This window comes from Orussus abietinus, unplaced genomic scaffold, assembly GCF_000612105.2.
Source record: "Orussus abietinus isolate OABI.00-Male unplaced genomic scaffold, Oabi_2.0 scaffold56, whole genome shotgun sequence".
Classification (NCBI taxonomy): domain Eukaryota; kingdom Metazoa; phylum Arthropoda; class Insecta; order Hymenoptera; family Orussidae; genus Orussus; species Orussus abietinus.
Genome location: NW_019394240.1, coordinates 330,716 through 345,748, shown reverse-complemented (window position 1 = coordinate 345,748; position 15,033 = coordinate 330,716). Strand labels below are relative to the sequence as shown.

Sequence of the window (15,033 nt, the reverse complement as noted above, 5' to 3'; positions counted from 1 at the left end):
AAATTTTAAACCGCGTAATCGATAAACTCGTATTTGAACGGGATAACGGCAAAAAAAGTGTTGTATGCGCTTCTATGCCGAAACGATGGGAATACGAGGTCTCGGAGTGAAAATTTAATTGACCTGGAAATCACAGATGGCGCAGGGGGTCCCTCTGCAGTCAATTAGGGCCCCAGAAATCCTGAATCCAGAGGATTTCTGGAGTTTAACTTCGATTTCTTAATAATTATTATGCCATTTGGTGCAATACCCAATATAATTCGACCCAGCTGCCAGCATAAAAGCGAACGTCAGCAACGTAGGCATTTAGAAAAATCTTCTTTACCCACGTCGATCAAGTTCCTCGAGGTGTTTCACTTCACCTTAAGATGTAGGGCAGGGCGGTCAGGTTCTAAAGCGGGGTGCGGAAAAGTCCCCGCGAGGGAAGTGCCCCCAGGAGGCCGCTAGCGGCGGGTTCGGTCCGGGCGAATATTGGCGCGATTCGGAGTGGCCGGTGCCAGGGAAACTTCAAGGATCTCCGTTATTTAAGGCGGTGAGATACGTATTTTGGGGGCTCCGCGGATGGGGCGCCCCCTTTCGCCGCCGTCCCCTTCCCTCGCGCGGCCCCGAGATTCCATTCGCCATAAAGTGGAAACTGGAAAGTTCCGCTGGCCGGGCTGAAGTCCGCGGGCGCGGGGATATTACGAAAGTCTATTACCCTCCTTCGCGTCGGTGAAGTCGTCTCCCGCGATCTCCTCCGCCGCGGCGCCGGCTGCGTCTCGGTCTCCCTCTCGCTCCCGCTCACGCGGCCATCTATCCGTCCCCGTCGCCGCCTCGCTTCCGCCCTATCGTCGTCCCCATCTCCGCGTCGTCCGGGCTTAGGGTAGCGTCGCAACTCCCGCGATATTCGCCGCTTGACCTCGAAAATCCGACTGACCTCGGCTTTCCGCGCGGTCCTCCATTTCCCGGACCGTTTTTCCCGCTTTCGGCCTTTTTCCTACGGACTCCTCCCGCGAGCGGCTTAGCGCGTTCTCGGATTTTACCGAGAATTCCGCGACCGGGGAGGAAATCGCTCCGTAAAAGTCGTCCTCGGACACGTCCCGGTGATCGGCCGCCTAATAAGCCGGATACAGGGAATCCTCCCTTATTATGTGCCGATAACCCTCGGACGATATTCCCAGGCGATAAAAGAAAAACACCGGTCCCTTAGATTTTAGTCCTCCATAACATATTTAAAAGTGAACAAAATCGGAGGGGGACACCTCAGGTACCTTCCTTGTTATAAGGCTGGCTCGGGGGTTCGGAACCGCGAGCCCCGGTTAAGAATGACTCTAAGAAGTCAATCAGCCTCCCCCCCAACTTGATAAGGCTCCGTGGGATTTTAATCCCCCCTCACCCCCCGCGCCACAAAGGGGGCGGCGGCGCCCCCTTTGAGGCTCGCCCTGGTGGGATTCGCCGCGGGCTCCCGATCCTCCTCCGCGCCTTCTTATTCCTCCAGCTCGGTCTTATTAAACCCCTTCCCCGGTGGAACGACCCTCCGTCCGAAGTTGGAGAAATTTTCGATGTCGCCCGGACCCGGGGAGATCGCATCGCCATGTAAATCCGACTTAACCGCCCGGCGGGCTGCCCCGGATAGAGGGAACGGGGCAGCTTCTCCGTCGGATAATCCGGCAGAAAATTCCCCCAGACGTCGGGCACCGCGCCGGATGTCGGGAGAAGTTGTTAGGGAACGATTAGCGTCCCCACGGCCACCCGGCGTCGCGGATTCCGCCGCCTGGATCGGACGCTCCCTTCTCGGACCTTCCGCCAGGGAGGGACGATTTTCATTTTTCCGCCCGGGTATTCGGAAGCGTCTCTCGGCACTTCCGACCTAGCCCCGGAGAAAGGGCGATCGCCTTTGTCAGGGTGGAATATCGATAGATTCCATTACGGCGGGCGTTCTCGATGAGAAACTGGAAATTAGGTTGGCGCAACAACGTGACTAGCCTCGTCGTTCAGCCCGGGTCTGATTTGAAGCTTTCCCCGGGACGTGACCCATCTATGAAGGTCCTCTGGAGTGCATCGGGGAACGATCCCCTGTACCCATTGTTCTCCGCCATTAAATTAACACTACCTCGCGCAAAACCTCTAACCACCCTCGACGAGGCTCCTCGAAAAGTGATTTGCCGTCGAATTAAGGTGACGCGAAAGGGCCGTCGAAGAGGTTTTGTTTATAAAACTTTTCTCCCAACTCGGTTTACCGAATAGTTCGAAACTTTACAACGTGAACAGGGAGACTATAAGGAAGATCCTGAAATTCATGAAATTTCAATTCTTTTCAAATTTGTTTAAAGATATTTTAAAAATAATTTATAAAAAATGAAATTTCATGAGTTTCAGGACCTTCCTTATAGTCTCCACATTCGCGTTCTAAAGTATGAAACTATTCGGTACACGCAGTTTGGAGAAAAGTTTNTTTAAAAATAATTTATAAAAAATGAAATTTCCCGAGTTTCAGAACCTACCTTAGGGTCTCCGTTTTAAAGTATGAAACGATTTGAGACGCCCAGTTCTATGGAAAGTTTTATGAACGATTGAGCTTTCGGATGCCACTTTCACATCCCCTGAACGAGGGACTATGTATTTCTTTTGTCAGTCAATATCGGGTAAAAATGATAACAGGACCCGCGTCGGTCGATCGCAATCGAAGGAATTATTATTCCCTTAAAATTCTCAGAGGGAGAGAGAGAGAGAAAAAGAGAGTCGACTCCACGACCAGTCCTTTACCCCTCGAAAAACCCTTCGCGATACATCGCGACACTTCGCGCAACAGGTGCAACCCTTGGGCCGCTCGCCGGCGGAAAAACCGCCCCTTTGCCAGGGCGGTCCTTTCGAGCCCCTCGCGGAGGGTCGAAAAAAAATCCCCGCCTCACCCTCTCCGGGGAGGATCCGAGGTAAGGATCGGCCCCATCCCCGGCGCGATCCTCCGCTCCGACGAGCGGCTCAATTATAAGCCGTAAAACTCCGGATCCGGCTTTTCCTCTCGCGTTTACACTCGCGAGCCTGTTTGTTCCTCGACGAGGTCTTCCCGGCGCGGTAAGCCCTGGAGGATCGTAAAGTCGGATCACCGGAAGACGACCCGCCCTCCATCCGTCGCGGGAACGGCGAAGGGAACCGTTTCCATTACCGCCTCCCCTTTCCGTTCCTTCGATCGGAGTCCCTTCGGCCGAGGGACCGGAAGTAGAGAGACAGTCGCGTCTCCACCAAAAGGAACTGACGACTCGTCTGATAGTTCCCCGGTTTGATTGGCTTTTGCAGCGAACGCGAAGCCGCTGACCTTCGACGAGGTCTACAACCAGAGCAGTCCCACCAACTGCACGGTCTACTGCGGGGGTCTGACCAACGGCCTGACGGAGGAGCTCATGCAGAAGACCTTCTCGCCCTTCGGCTCCATCCAGGAGATCCGAGTCTTCAAGGACAAGGGATACGCCTTCGTCAGGTGAAGGCGCCGATCAGCTGTTCGATCAGCCGGGCCCCGTCGCGAGCGATTCGGCGACTTCGATCGACCGCCACCCCCCGGGTGGACGAGACTCGCCCTTTCGACTATCTTCCGTCTAATTGCTCCGGTCCGTTCCTCCGGAAACGAACGTCCGCCCAGGGGATGACGAACGGTTCCTCCCCGAGGAAGCGGGGCCCCTTTCTTCCGTCCAGCGGAGAGAAAGAGACCTTATCGGCGCCTTATCGGTCGCTCGGATCCCGCCTCGCCTATCCGGTGGGGCGCTATCGAGACCGGCCGGGACCGGAGATCCGAAATCAGCGAGAATTCCGGAGCATCGCCGACGCTCGTAAATCCTCGGCGGATTCGTCGGCCGCGTTCGACGCGACGGCCCGGCTTTCCTGCCCAGCGAGCCCTGCGAATTAATAGACCGTGGCCCCCCCGTCGGGATTCGAAGGAGAGAATTCCCGCCACCTCGCTTAGACGCCCTATTCCCACCTCCTAGGGATGACCGACCCCTTTATCGTTCCTCTAGCCTTCCTCGCATCTCTCATCGATCGCGATCCATTTCGCGCCCTTCGTCTCGCGGAAATCGGCTCGCCCCCGAGAAAACGGATCGGGGATCGACAGCGTTGCGGATCGCACTCGTAATTTCGTTCCCTCTGGCAATTACTCGTTACAGTTGTCCCTGCTTGGAGGTAGAAACGCGGCTGCGCCGGTTGCACGCCACTGTAATTTAGCTTAATTAGGCCCCCCGTTTATAATTCACGATCGCGGCGGGCTATTATTCGTTGATTAAATTCTGCGCTCGATCAGCGCGGTCTCTTTTGCGAGGAGAGCTTCGAACGGTCGCCATTTTCCTGGAGCGATGTAAAATCAGGGACCCCCCCGGGATCGATATCTCCAAAAGGTCCCCACCCCCGCGTCCCCTGGAAACTCCCGCCGGGGAGAGATTTTCATTTTTCCTCCACGGGTAGAAAAATCATGGGCCGGTAATTTCGATGACCGCGCCCCATCTCGGGGATGGTTTTCCTATATTCTCGAAATGACGGATGGGGGAGGGCGAGAAACCGCTTATTATCTCCGGGGGCTTAAAAGCCAAGAAAAGCGATAGGGTCGCTCGCCGGTGGGGGTCTTTAACGAGCGACGAGGAAAGAAGATCGAGATCCTTCGACTCCCCCCGGAGTAACGAGCTTTCCCTTTTCTTTTTTCCTCCCTCTGTTTTCCTGTGTTTTTTTTCTTTTTCTTCCTTTTTTTTTTTTTCTTCCCTTCTTTTACAGCCTACCCGGGAAAGTGGCTACCTCGGCCGACGGTATAAACATTTTATTAACTCTTAACCCGGGATGCGGGAGCGTGTGCAGTCGAGATTATCTTTATAATGCCGCTAAAAACGACGTGTTTATGTCCGTAGCCGAGGTACGTAACCCACCGGCCAGGGCGAGCCGCCCCCGGGGGTGGCTCTTGGGAAAATGCCAAACGCCATGCCTCGACTCCCCGTAATCGAGGGGTCCGATAAACCCTCGAGGGGCACCTCGCGAACCGCCTCGCGGGTGGAGGCCGGTCCTACCCAGGAATCGAAAGGCCGCGGACTTCCCGTCGGCAGCGTTTCGATTCCTGGACCGACGCAAAGAGGCCCCCTCGCGAGGAATAATTTATCGCGGGAAATGAAATCTCCTCGTCCCGGATAGCGAAACCCTCCCTCGGGGTGGAACGGACCTCGGATCGGCTCCCTAACTCGAGTCCGCATTGCGAGAGAAATATCTCTCGGCCGACCCGGTCCCCCGGGACTCCGGTCGCTCTCTCTCCCGCGAAGGACCTCGTCGCCGGTTATTTATCCCCCCGGAGGCGCAGGGACCGACGATAAGCAGCGCAGCGGACGAGTTGCCCTCGATTATCGAGCTCGTCCGACCGCGCGACAAACTCGTATAAATCAGGTGGCACGAGGTCGCAGGGGCGCGCCCGATAACGAGGTCAGGGACGTACCGAGATCCTCCGGAGGTAATTCCTCGACGATTAACGAACCCGCAACCCCGGGTTCCAGGTTCTCCACCAAGGAGTCGGCCACGCACGCCATCGTGGCCGTCCACAACACCGACATCAACGGGCAGACCGTCAAGTGTAGCTGGGGGAAGGAGAGCGGCGATCCCAACAACGCGCAGCAGACCGGCCAGGTGAGAGAGAACCCCCCCGAAGAAATCCAGGAGTCTAGATCCCTCTATCCCAGGAGCCCTTTCGCCACATGGGCGAATTTCCTCCGTCCGTGCAGGCAAGATTGGACCAAACGTCGGACGCCTCTATGCGCCTCCGGTAGCCAAAGGGCGAATCCTCTCCCAGAAGTTCCCGAAGTCTTCGAGCGCTACTCCCGAGTTCCTTTCGATTTCCAGGCCCTCTCGTCGGCGACGTACCCGTACTACGCGGCTGCGGCCGCGGCCGCGGCGGCGGCGGCGGGCGTCGCGGGCGTCGGGGGCGTCGGGGGCGTCGGGGGCGCCGGTCAGCTAGGGTACTGGTATCCGCCCCAGTCGTACCCCACGACGGCGACGCAGATGCAGGCCGGCGGGTTCCTCCAGGGGATGCAGGGCTACACGTACGGACAGTTCGCCGGGTACCAGCAGGCTCAGTACATGGGGTAAGTGCACCGCGAATCCTCGGTACCCCGTTCCGATGAAACGAAACGCGTCCGATTTCCGCAGGATGGGCATGGGAGTGCACGCGGCCGGCACCGCCGCCGGCTGGGGACAAGGCTTGCCCGGGGGGCCGCAACTGCCCCCGCATCACGCCACGACGGTCTCGGCGCCCCCGGGGGTGCAGGCCGCCCCCCCGCCACCCCCGCCGCCCGCGCAGATGATGGCCTACCCCATGCAGCAGTTCCAGGTAAACCTCGATCTCTTTTCCGCACGCACCTCGACGTCTAGCTGCCCGGTAGCTGCTCGGTAGCTCTTCGACCGTCGTTCCGCGTGGCGGTCAAAAACCGCTCCTCCTCGCCGATGCGGCTTACGCTCCGGCCGACGCGGCTCGAACGCGGGAAACCCTGCCGAATTTCCATCTTCCGCGCATTTCCTTGCACGGAATCCACTTCCGGCGATTAAGGTGAAGTGAAACCCCCCTCAAATCGATCGATCCGAGTAAGACACTTTTTTTTAAGACAATTGAACCGAACCCTCTGAAACTTTGACAGATAACTCGTGAGTACCTAGGAATTATACTGACACTGTCAAAATTTGGATTTTTCAATGAAATTATTTAACTTAACTCAGACCAAAATCAAAATGACGCAGGGGATCCCTCTGCAGTGAATTACAGCCTCGGAAATAATGAATCCAGAGGATTTCTGGAGTTTTCTTTATAATCAACTTCACTTCGATTTCTTTATAATCAATGTACGAAGACGACAGATGGAGTATGCCATTTGGTGCAATACCCAATATAATTCGACGCAGCTGACAATATAAAAACGAACGACGAGAAACATAGGTATTTAGAAAGATCTTCTTTACCGACGTCGATCAATTTCCTCGACGTGTTTCACTTCACCTTAAACGCGACCGCATCACCGCAGCCCATTGCTATCCGTGCACGTCGTATCGCATGATTACCGCTTGGTTATCACCGGTTATCGCTTGAAACCCCCTATTTGCGTTTGGTAATCTCGTCGGTCGGCTTGTTTCCTTTTTACCTTTCCTAGCGTCGATTACTCGAAAAAGCGGTATCACGGCCTCGAGCCCGGGCGATACCGCGAGAGGTCAGACTGTAAATAAAAAGAGGCAGCCCATTTGTAAGCGGCCGAGCCCGACAAAAGCGAGAAAGGGAGAGTGCCCCGCTAGGAAACTGCCCCGGGTGAACGAGGGAGAGAAAAGAACGAACGAGTCCTATGTACAAAGGGGGAAAGGGAGAAACCAGGAGAAAGAAGGAGAAAGCTGCCGCATTTTTACGGCGCAAAGGAGCGACGCGCGATTTCTTCGGCTCCTCGCTCCGAAATGTACTCGCGATTCCTCGGATCGTTGACGTACGGGATACGACGATTTTTCCTAGGATCAATGGATAAAGTTGAAACGTTATAATCACCCTGTAGGAATTTCATCCGCGTCCTTTCTCGGGATACGTTTATTCGCGCTTTTAATATGACATGAAAGCGACGCGCGATTTCTTCGGCTCCTCGCTCCGAGATGTACAATGGCGGACATGAATGCCTCCCCTGCGGATACGGCATCGCCTGTGCAGGATGGGATGGCATCGATGTCTCTCAGTGTGCTCGCAATTCCTCGGATCGTCAATTATATTTAGAAATGAGGAAAATCAGAGGAAACACCTCAGGTGCCGTCCTTGTTAGAGACCGCGCCAAACCTCTCCACGGGTCTTTTCCGATTTTTCTTTCATTCTCGAATCAGGAAGTCGCGGATGCCGCTTTCTCGAAGGAATCTACAAGAGACCGACGATGCACATCCTACCCTTGCACGCACCCCAAGTAAACGTAACGCGTTATGTCGAAGTAGCGATGGAATCGGTGCACGTCAGATTGGGAGTAAATGTGGGATCATATAGATATTCTCATCCACGATCCGACGGACGGGTCTGGCAACTTCGGTGAGGGGATCGACTCCGCCACCGAGGCGACTCCGGGGGTCAGCTCCCCTCCTCGGTCGTCCTCGAAAAGGACTCTCGAACGATCGTCCTCCCTGGCCGAGTCGATCGCCGCCACCTAAATACGAGTTCCTAGGCCCGTACCAAAGACCGTGTCCTCATCGTTGACAATTCGGACGGCTGACTTAACCAGCGTTTGTGTGTTCAAATGGTAAAGTGTGTTCTTGGTTGCGGTCCAGCTAGCGGATGAGGACTGGCTGACGCCTAGCCTTCTAGTGTGATGGTAAGCAAGCACACCCCACCGACATCAACCGACACCGGCTCCGTCGACATCGCCACCACCTCCGCCAGGGTCGCCACCGTCGCCGGCGATGCCCCCGAGTCGGCAACGACGCGACCGACTTGACCGGCGAGCCCGACAAAACCGAAAAAACCGAGATCGATAGGAGGCCCCCATTCGATCGAGACCCGACCCCCGGGGGGGATCCCCCCCGCGATCCGGCCCCCCGAGCGGATACTCGAAATCTTCGAATTCGACCCGCTCGATGCACTTCCTATGCCAAAATCAACCATCAAAGCTTGCCTTAGAGGAGAGCAAATCCGCGAGGGAGGTACCGAGACTCTCGGGACACTTTCCCAAGTGAGCGCGATCGATCGTGCGACTCTCCCCCGGAGGGCGATCTCGAGCGAATCGTTCGCCACTTCCGGCGACGGGGAGGGATCTTCGAAGGGGGGCGATAATTCCAGAGGGGCTTGACGATATCAGGGGTCGGGGGAAGGAAACCGAAGATCCGGAACCGAACAGGGGGACGAAAGTAGAGCACCTCGCGGTGCGATCAGCCTCGCTAAAGGAGAGACACGAAACGAGAGAGAGAGAGAAAAAAAACAAAAGAGAGAAAGGGAGCGCAAAAATCAAATTTTCTATCGACGTCCGGAAAAAAGGGGGTCCCGGGTTCCCTTCCCAGCACCCAGGAGAGCACGCGATTCGCACTCGGCACCCTCCGACATTTTTACGAGAGCGTCGACGCCGAGCGTCCCCGGCGGCCATCCAGGCCCTCGGTCGGCACTCGAGTCTCCGCGACTTTTTAACCAAAGACTAGATTTTTTACAAGCGCGCTCCTCAGGGGAAGGGGGGCGAAAATCGAGGCTCGAGCGCACCCCCGGTAGCTCCTTCGTTAAGCTTTTTAGAATCCCGAGGTGCTCGAGGGGGAGGTCCCGGTCGCGGGAAAGGGTCGAAAGGAGAGACTCCCTTCGCCGCTCCCTTTGATTTTAGGGCCAAGCAACTATTCCCAAATTACCGGGGGAGCGTAATTACCGATGGGGCTAACCCGGAGATACTTAAAGAAAAATCCCACACCTAGAGGATATCCCTATCTAAAGGCATCCCCGCGTTATTTATCGGTGTAAGGAAGCCTCTACGGGGCTCACTTCCCGGCTCGAATATATTTGTCCCGGAAATGGTTTTTCTCGGGATTCGTGGCGGATGCTCTTCCGACGATAGGAAGGGGTTATGAATTATGGGAGGAAAAGGGGAAAAGAGAGACGTCAATGGGGCCGTTCAGGGAGGGGGGAATCGAGGGTGAGGAGTTCGACGCTCGAGTAGATGGAACGAGAGGGCCGATTCTCTAAAACGGATCCTCGCATAGAGCCGTCTCTCTCCTTTCTTTATCGCGATCGGTTTCCGTCCCTCCTTTCCTCCCTGGTTCTATCTGCACACCGGCCCCTTCTCCTCATACGCCACCCCGATGTCGAAGCGTTTTGATTCCGCTTTGAAAGTGGAGCATCCGCGCACTTGTCCCTCAAAAATGAAACTCTCATCCGCGAGGATATATCGACGGATCGGGGGGNTATACATAACGCATAAACATATGTACGTAATAAGAGGGACATAAAAGTACGTGGTTCAATCCATCCGTCGAGACCGCGGCAATTAAGGCTAATTAAGATTAAGGGGCTAGGGAGGGAGACGTCCGCGCCCGGAGAAAGAAGTATCGGGACGTTTGTTTTTTTTTTTTCTTTCTTTCCTTCTTTCTTTCCTTCCTTCGTTTCCTTTTTAATCCAGTCACTAGAGTAGGGAATTAACGAGACCTGCGATCGGCTCGCCGAATGGGCAGGGGCCGTTCGAGGTCCGCGGAACTAAATCAAAAGAGGGCGCCCACTTGGTCGATCGGGCGAGACAAAAGGGGCCCCTCGTGGAGGCGAATCAAAAATCGAGTCGTGTAATTAATTAATCGATCAATCGGTGAGGTCGGAGAGGAATCGAGCGCGAGGTAGAGGCGGGGAAGGGACGCTCTCCTGGGACCCTTGTTCGTAGGCTGAGGGCGAGGTCGAGTCTCCTCGGGGAAAAATTCCCCCCGGAAAATTCGGGACTGCCGAAAAAGAAAAAAAAAAGTCATTCCAAACGATGGATCCGGATCGATGTCGCCGGTCACGACGACTGATCATCGGCTGTGTGAACCTGGAATCCAGTTTGAGGCACAAACGAAATTAACAGGCTTATTGGAATGTTCCCGTGATGGCTCTTTTTTTTTTTAACTCTTTGGCTCCTAAGAGCGCCTAAAGGCGACCGACGTTTGGTCGAATATTGCCCGCACGGTCAGACGAATTTCGCCCATATGTCGAAATGGCTCCGTGTTCAAAGGGTCAACAGCTCCGGTTTTCGTAAAAAGAAATGGCAGAAACAAAACTCAACATGGCAGAAACATGTACATGAAAAAAACATTCAAACAAGCCTGTTAATTTTGTTTGTGCCTCAAGCTGGATTCCAGGTCCACACACATCCCTGATCATCGGCATAAATTACCGAGATCGAGGAGCTCGGCCCTCCACCCTGAGACTAAAGTCGGGAGGGGGCCCGCGAGGCGGCAGAATAAGAGAGGAGGGGGAGGAAATGGAAAAAAAAAGAATTATAAATATATATATATAAATATACATATGCATATAATGATACATATACATACGTATATAGTTGCAGTCGGAAATTAGCGCTAACCCGTACGCGAGGTACGAGGGCATCGCTGAGCGTGCCACGGGGGGCGAATAAGCCAAAGCGAGAAGAAGGAAGAGCGAGAGGGAGAGAAAGAGAGAGAGAGGGCCGACGAGGCCCGCTCCGAACCCGAGAGCGAGACAAAACGTGTACATTATTAGTTAGGAGAAAGAAATCTATGAAATGTAGGTAATTCTCGAAGGGCGAGGGCACCCGGCCCAGGAGGCGGAGTGGGAGGGCTCCGTCCGGCCTCCACCTGTACCCTCGATATGTAAAAAAAAATATGTTCGGAAGCCTTGTCAAACGTGGGTGCGGACCGCAACGCGGTTAGATCGCTCGATTCGGGGGGTCGACCGTGTAGGCATCGAGGGGGCGCGATTAGGCTTAAAGTTAAACATAAGTAGGCAATTGATCGGCGTAGGACCGGCCGAAGAGGGGGACAAAGCGCGACACCCCGCGATCGCGACCGAGAGGGGGACAAGGGAGAGAGAGAGGGAGAAGATAAAGGGGGAGGAACGGAGAGGAAAACAAATTACGGGAGATTTAATGGTAAGATGATTCGAGCGAGCCAATTATCGTAAGACCCGCGAGGACGCGGTAGCGGGCGCGATACCCGACGACGCTACACGCCTCTATAGGCTTAGTCTAGTCTATTCTAGCCTATCGGTCGCACTATCGGTCACTAGGATTATTACGGAGGAAAGGGCGAGAGGTAGTCCAATTTAATATATCCGCAGAACGCATCACGGCACCGTCACACCCACGCAAACACACACACACGCGCGCGCACGTATACAAACGCGATACCGTGGCTGCTGGCTTCCGAGGTCCCGCCCGCTTTCCGATGGATCCGACGAATCCCGCCGGGCGGAGCGGTTGCGCGGAATCCCGGACGAGATCGCCCCAGTTCTTTTTTTACGCGTTTATTCCCTCCCCCGCAGCCCTCTTTCGCTTCAATTAGTCACGCCGAGCGCCTCCTAGGGCTCCGCGGTCGAGCCAGGACCCCACGGGCCGATCTCGAGGGCGGATTAACGACCGAGGCGTACGCGCGTCTCCTCCGCCGCGGAGCGCGAATCCCTCTCGTACTTTCCGCTCGATTTGGCCGGTACTCGGTACCGAGGTCGCTACAGGTGGGACCGGGATCGGAGAGTCCGGACGAAATCGGCCCCGACGCGCGGAAACCGCGAGTCCTCGTAATCTCCCCGCAACCGCGCATATCGAAACCGCTCGCCGGAATTTTCTTCTCCTTCCTTTCGCTCCCCTTTCCCGAGACTCGTCCAGGGATTCCGCAACGTCGAGGACGTTCCCCCGGCCTCGTGGCTTTTGAAGCTTCGTTAAGCTGGCACGGATCTTTCGCCTTATCGAATGACGGCCCTCCCGCTTCCCGCGAGACTCGTCCTTATCCGCGGCCCCGTTTTCCGCACCGACGCCGGATCGTCGGCGGATCTTCCGTCAGCGGGACCTCGAGAGGCGGTCGAGGCCGACGCGGCTTTTCCGTGTGACAGCTGACAATCAAAAGAAACATACCCTAAACGGTGGCCCCATGCCCCGGAGGGTTCCTCCGGGTGGCGCATCCTCCGAGCCAATCAACGAGCCAGGAAATGCCGCGCGCAAATCGGAGAGGCCATACCCTGCGGGGAAGACGCGCCGGTTCTCGGGACCTCTCCTATTTGCGCGGCGAGCAGACCCGTCGGACCGTCGACGGTCTCTCTCGAGGAACCCGACGAACCGCGCCTCCGGCTCGTCTCCGAGGGAAAAGCCGACGGACGCGGTCGCGACGGAGATACCCCGGGGTCCGGCGCGGTCCCGGACGCGGCCGACCGGGAGCTCAGCAGCCGGGGTGGTTATACACACCGATACAGAGCACCGCAAGAAATACTTAGAGTTAGCGCAAGGAAATAATGGGACAAAAAAAAAAAAAATCATGATATCCCGCGAGGGATCTTAGGCGACGTAAGCGTAGCGTGTACCGCGTACAACGGCAGATATTTATATACGAGTATACATAGGTTAGCGCGCACCTCGACGCGCGGTACTCTCTGCGGGGGATCCGCAGCGAGCGGGCCGTCGAGAGTGGCCCGGCGGCGCCGCGAGTCTCCGCGGCCGCGTCCAGAGGAACCGGCGCGCGGACGCGTGTATACCGTGTACGCGCGTACACGAGGTAACTTTCTATAGTAAGGGAAGAGAGATAAGAGGAATAAGAGACAAAAAAATAAATAAATAAAAATAAAAATAAGGAAGAAAGAGGAAACGAAAAGAAAATAAACTAGCGTACATCTCGATTAGGATTTAAAGGAACGAGAAAAGTCGCGAGGCGGCCGTCGCGAGTCTCCGAAGCGCACCCGCGGCGCGTAACACTGTGTTAAATAAATTTAACGAGATCCAATTAACGAGCCGTAGTCCTTAAGGCGAGGTCGTGGCTGGCCTACAGGACCCCCTGAGCCCCGAGGAAGGATAAGGACCGCGAGATCGCCGAGAGGAAGAGGAAGAAGAGGACGCGAGCGGAAGGGGAAAGCTCCCGAGGAGAGCACGCGAGAGACGGGCCGAGGTTTCACGGGCTCGCGGCCGTTAAGGCGCGTCCCGCTTCCGGATCCTCCTCCGTCTCGACGCGGATTAACCGTCGAAATAACGCCGACCCTGGATATCCGAGATTAAAGGGCGAACTCGAAGGTCCCGGGCTCCTTGCCGTGGGACCGAGGACGTCGCGAGCGAATTCCGGACGATCGAGTCGACTCCTCGTTTGCCCGGGTTACCCGGACGCGGTCGAGGGCGAGCCGAATCTCCGCACCGTCTTGGCGTACGCGATCGCCGGCACTCATTTTTCCAGACTCCCCAGGAACTCCCGAATTCGAACGCGTCCGATTGATCAGCTGATTTCATAATTAACGCTTCCTGAAAGTCAAGGATATCTGCCTTGTAGTCGTTCATGTTATCTAACCCCCTCCTCGATCGGTCCGATGATTATCGATTTACTCGTATCCCGGATTTCGAGGGAAACGGCGACCCGGTGACCCGGTGACTCCTCTCGACCCGGGCCGGAGTAAGACGGTCCTTTGGCCGCCCCGTTCAATTTCGACCACCTATGAATATTTATCCGGGATCCTCGACGGTTAACGGCCCCCAGGATTGCGCGTTCCCTCCGTTCCTGGAGAATCCACCGATTAGCGCCCTCGAGACGGCGATCGCGCGAACGGAGTCCGAACTCCAGATCGTCGTCCCCCCCGCGGTTCGCCGCCCTCGATTCCGCGTTATGGAGGAAAAGAAAGAAACAAAACGTGTCGGACAAAAGTGACTTCCTCCCGTCGAGGGTCAAACCGGAAGCCCGAAATCTAATCCGGACGACGAACGGCGAGTCGACGGATCGATCTTTCGGTCGCTGTCACTCGCTCAAACTTTCCTCGGCCGACGTCCCTGGAATTCGCCCCGACGCGCGCCCCGGTCCTTGGGGATCCCCGGGACTCCGAGGCCGTAACGTGGCATATCACTGACGATAGCGCGCCAAGGAGTTAGGTGCCTTTTTCCAGGTGGACGTTTCCTTTTCCGGGAGAGGCCGCGTCGGTGAGTCCTCGTACTCGAGGTCCGCGAGGAAGCGAGACTCTCGCGAGTCATCTCCATCTACGACCGATTGCGAAACCGACGTTCCCGACGTATCACCGACTCCTCGCGGTGGACGTTGGTTTTCCTACCTTACTTTGGTACGCGTATGTCCAAGACAAACGGACCGGGAAAGATCGCGAGGGGCCTTTTCGCTCGTAAATCGTTTTTATCGATTTCCTTTCTCGAGAACCGATGATTTTTCATTTAACGCGACTAATGGTATTGAGATTCGGTAACAAGGGACGTCCGGCCTTAAAATCGTGGCTACGTTACCGTGATTTACAATCATTTTCAGGGACTTCTGCTTAAGATTTTCCGCCGATTTTCCATGTCTTTTCGATCATTTTCGAGAACCGATTATCTTTTATTTAACGCGACTAATGGTATTGAGATCTTGTATCGTGTATCGTAATGGACG

General features: G+C 55.7%; 1 protein-coding gene across 1 annotated transcript in view; it reads left to right on the top strand.

Moving 5' to 3' along the window:
- LOC105700252 (nucleolysin TIAR) overlaps positions 1–9,862 on the top strand; it is a 249,890-nt gene extending 240,028 nt beyond the window's left edge. Inside the window, exons 7-11 of the mRNA XM_012425926.1 lie at positions 3,277–3,457; positions 5,496–5,625; positions 5,839–6,080; positions 6,145–6,325; positions 8,272–9,862. Of these exons, the coding sequence (XP_012281349.1) occupies positions 3,277–3,457; positions 5,496–5,625; positions 5,839–6,080; positions 6,145–6,325; positions 8,272–8,313 (776 nt within the window). The 3' untranslated portion in view covers positions 8,314–9,862. The remainder of the gene's footprint in view (positions 1–3,276; positions 3,458–5,495; positions 5,626–5,838; positions 6,081–6,144; positions 6,326–8,271) is intronic.
- Positions 9,863–15,033: the final 5,171 nt, after the last annotated feature.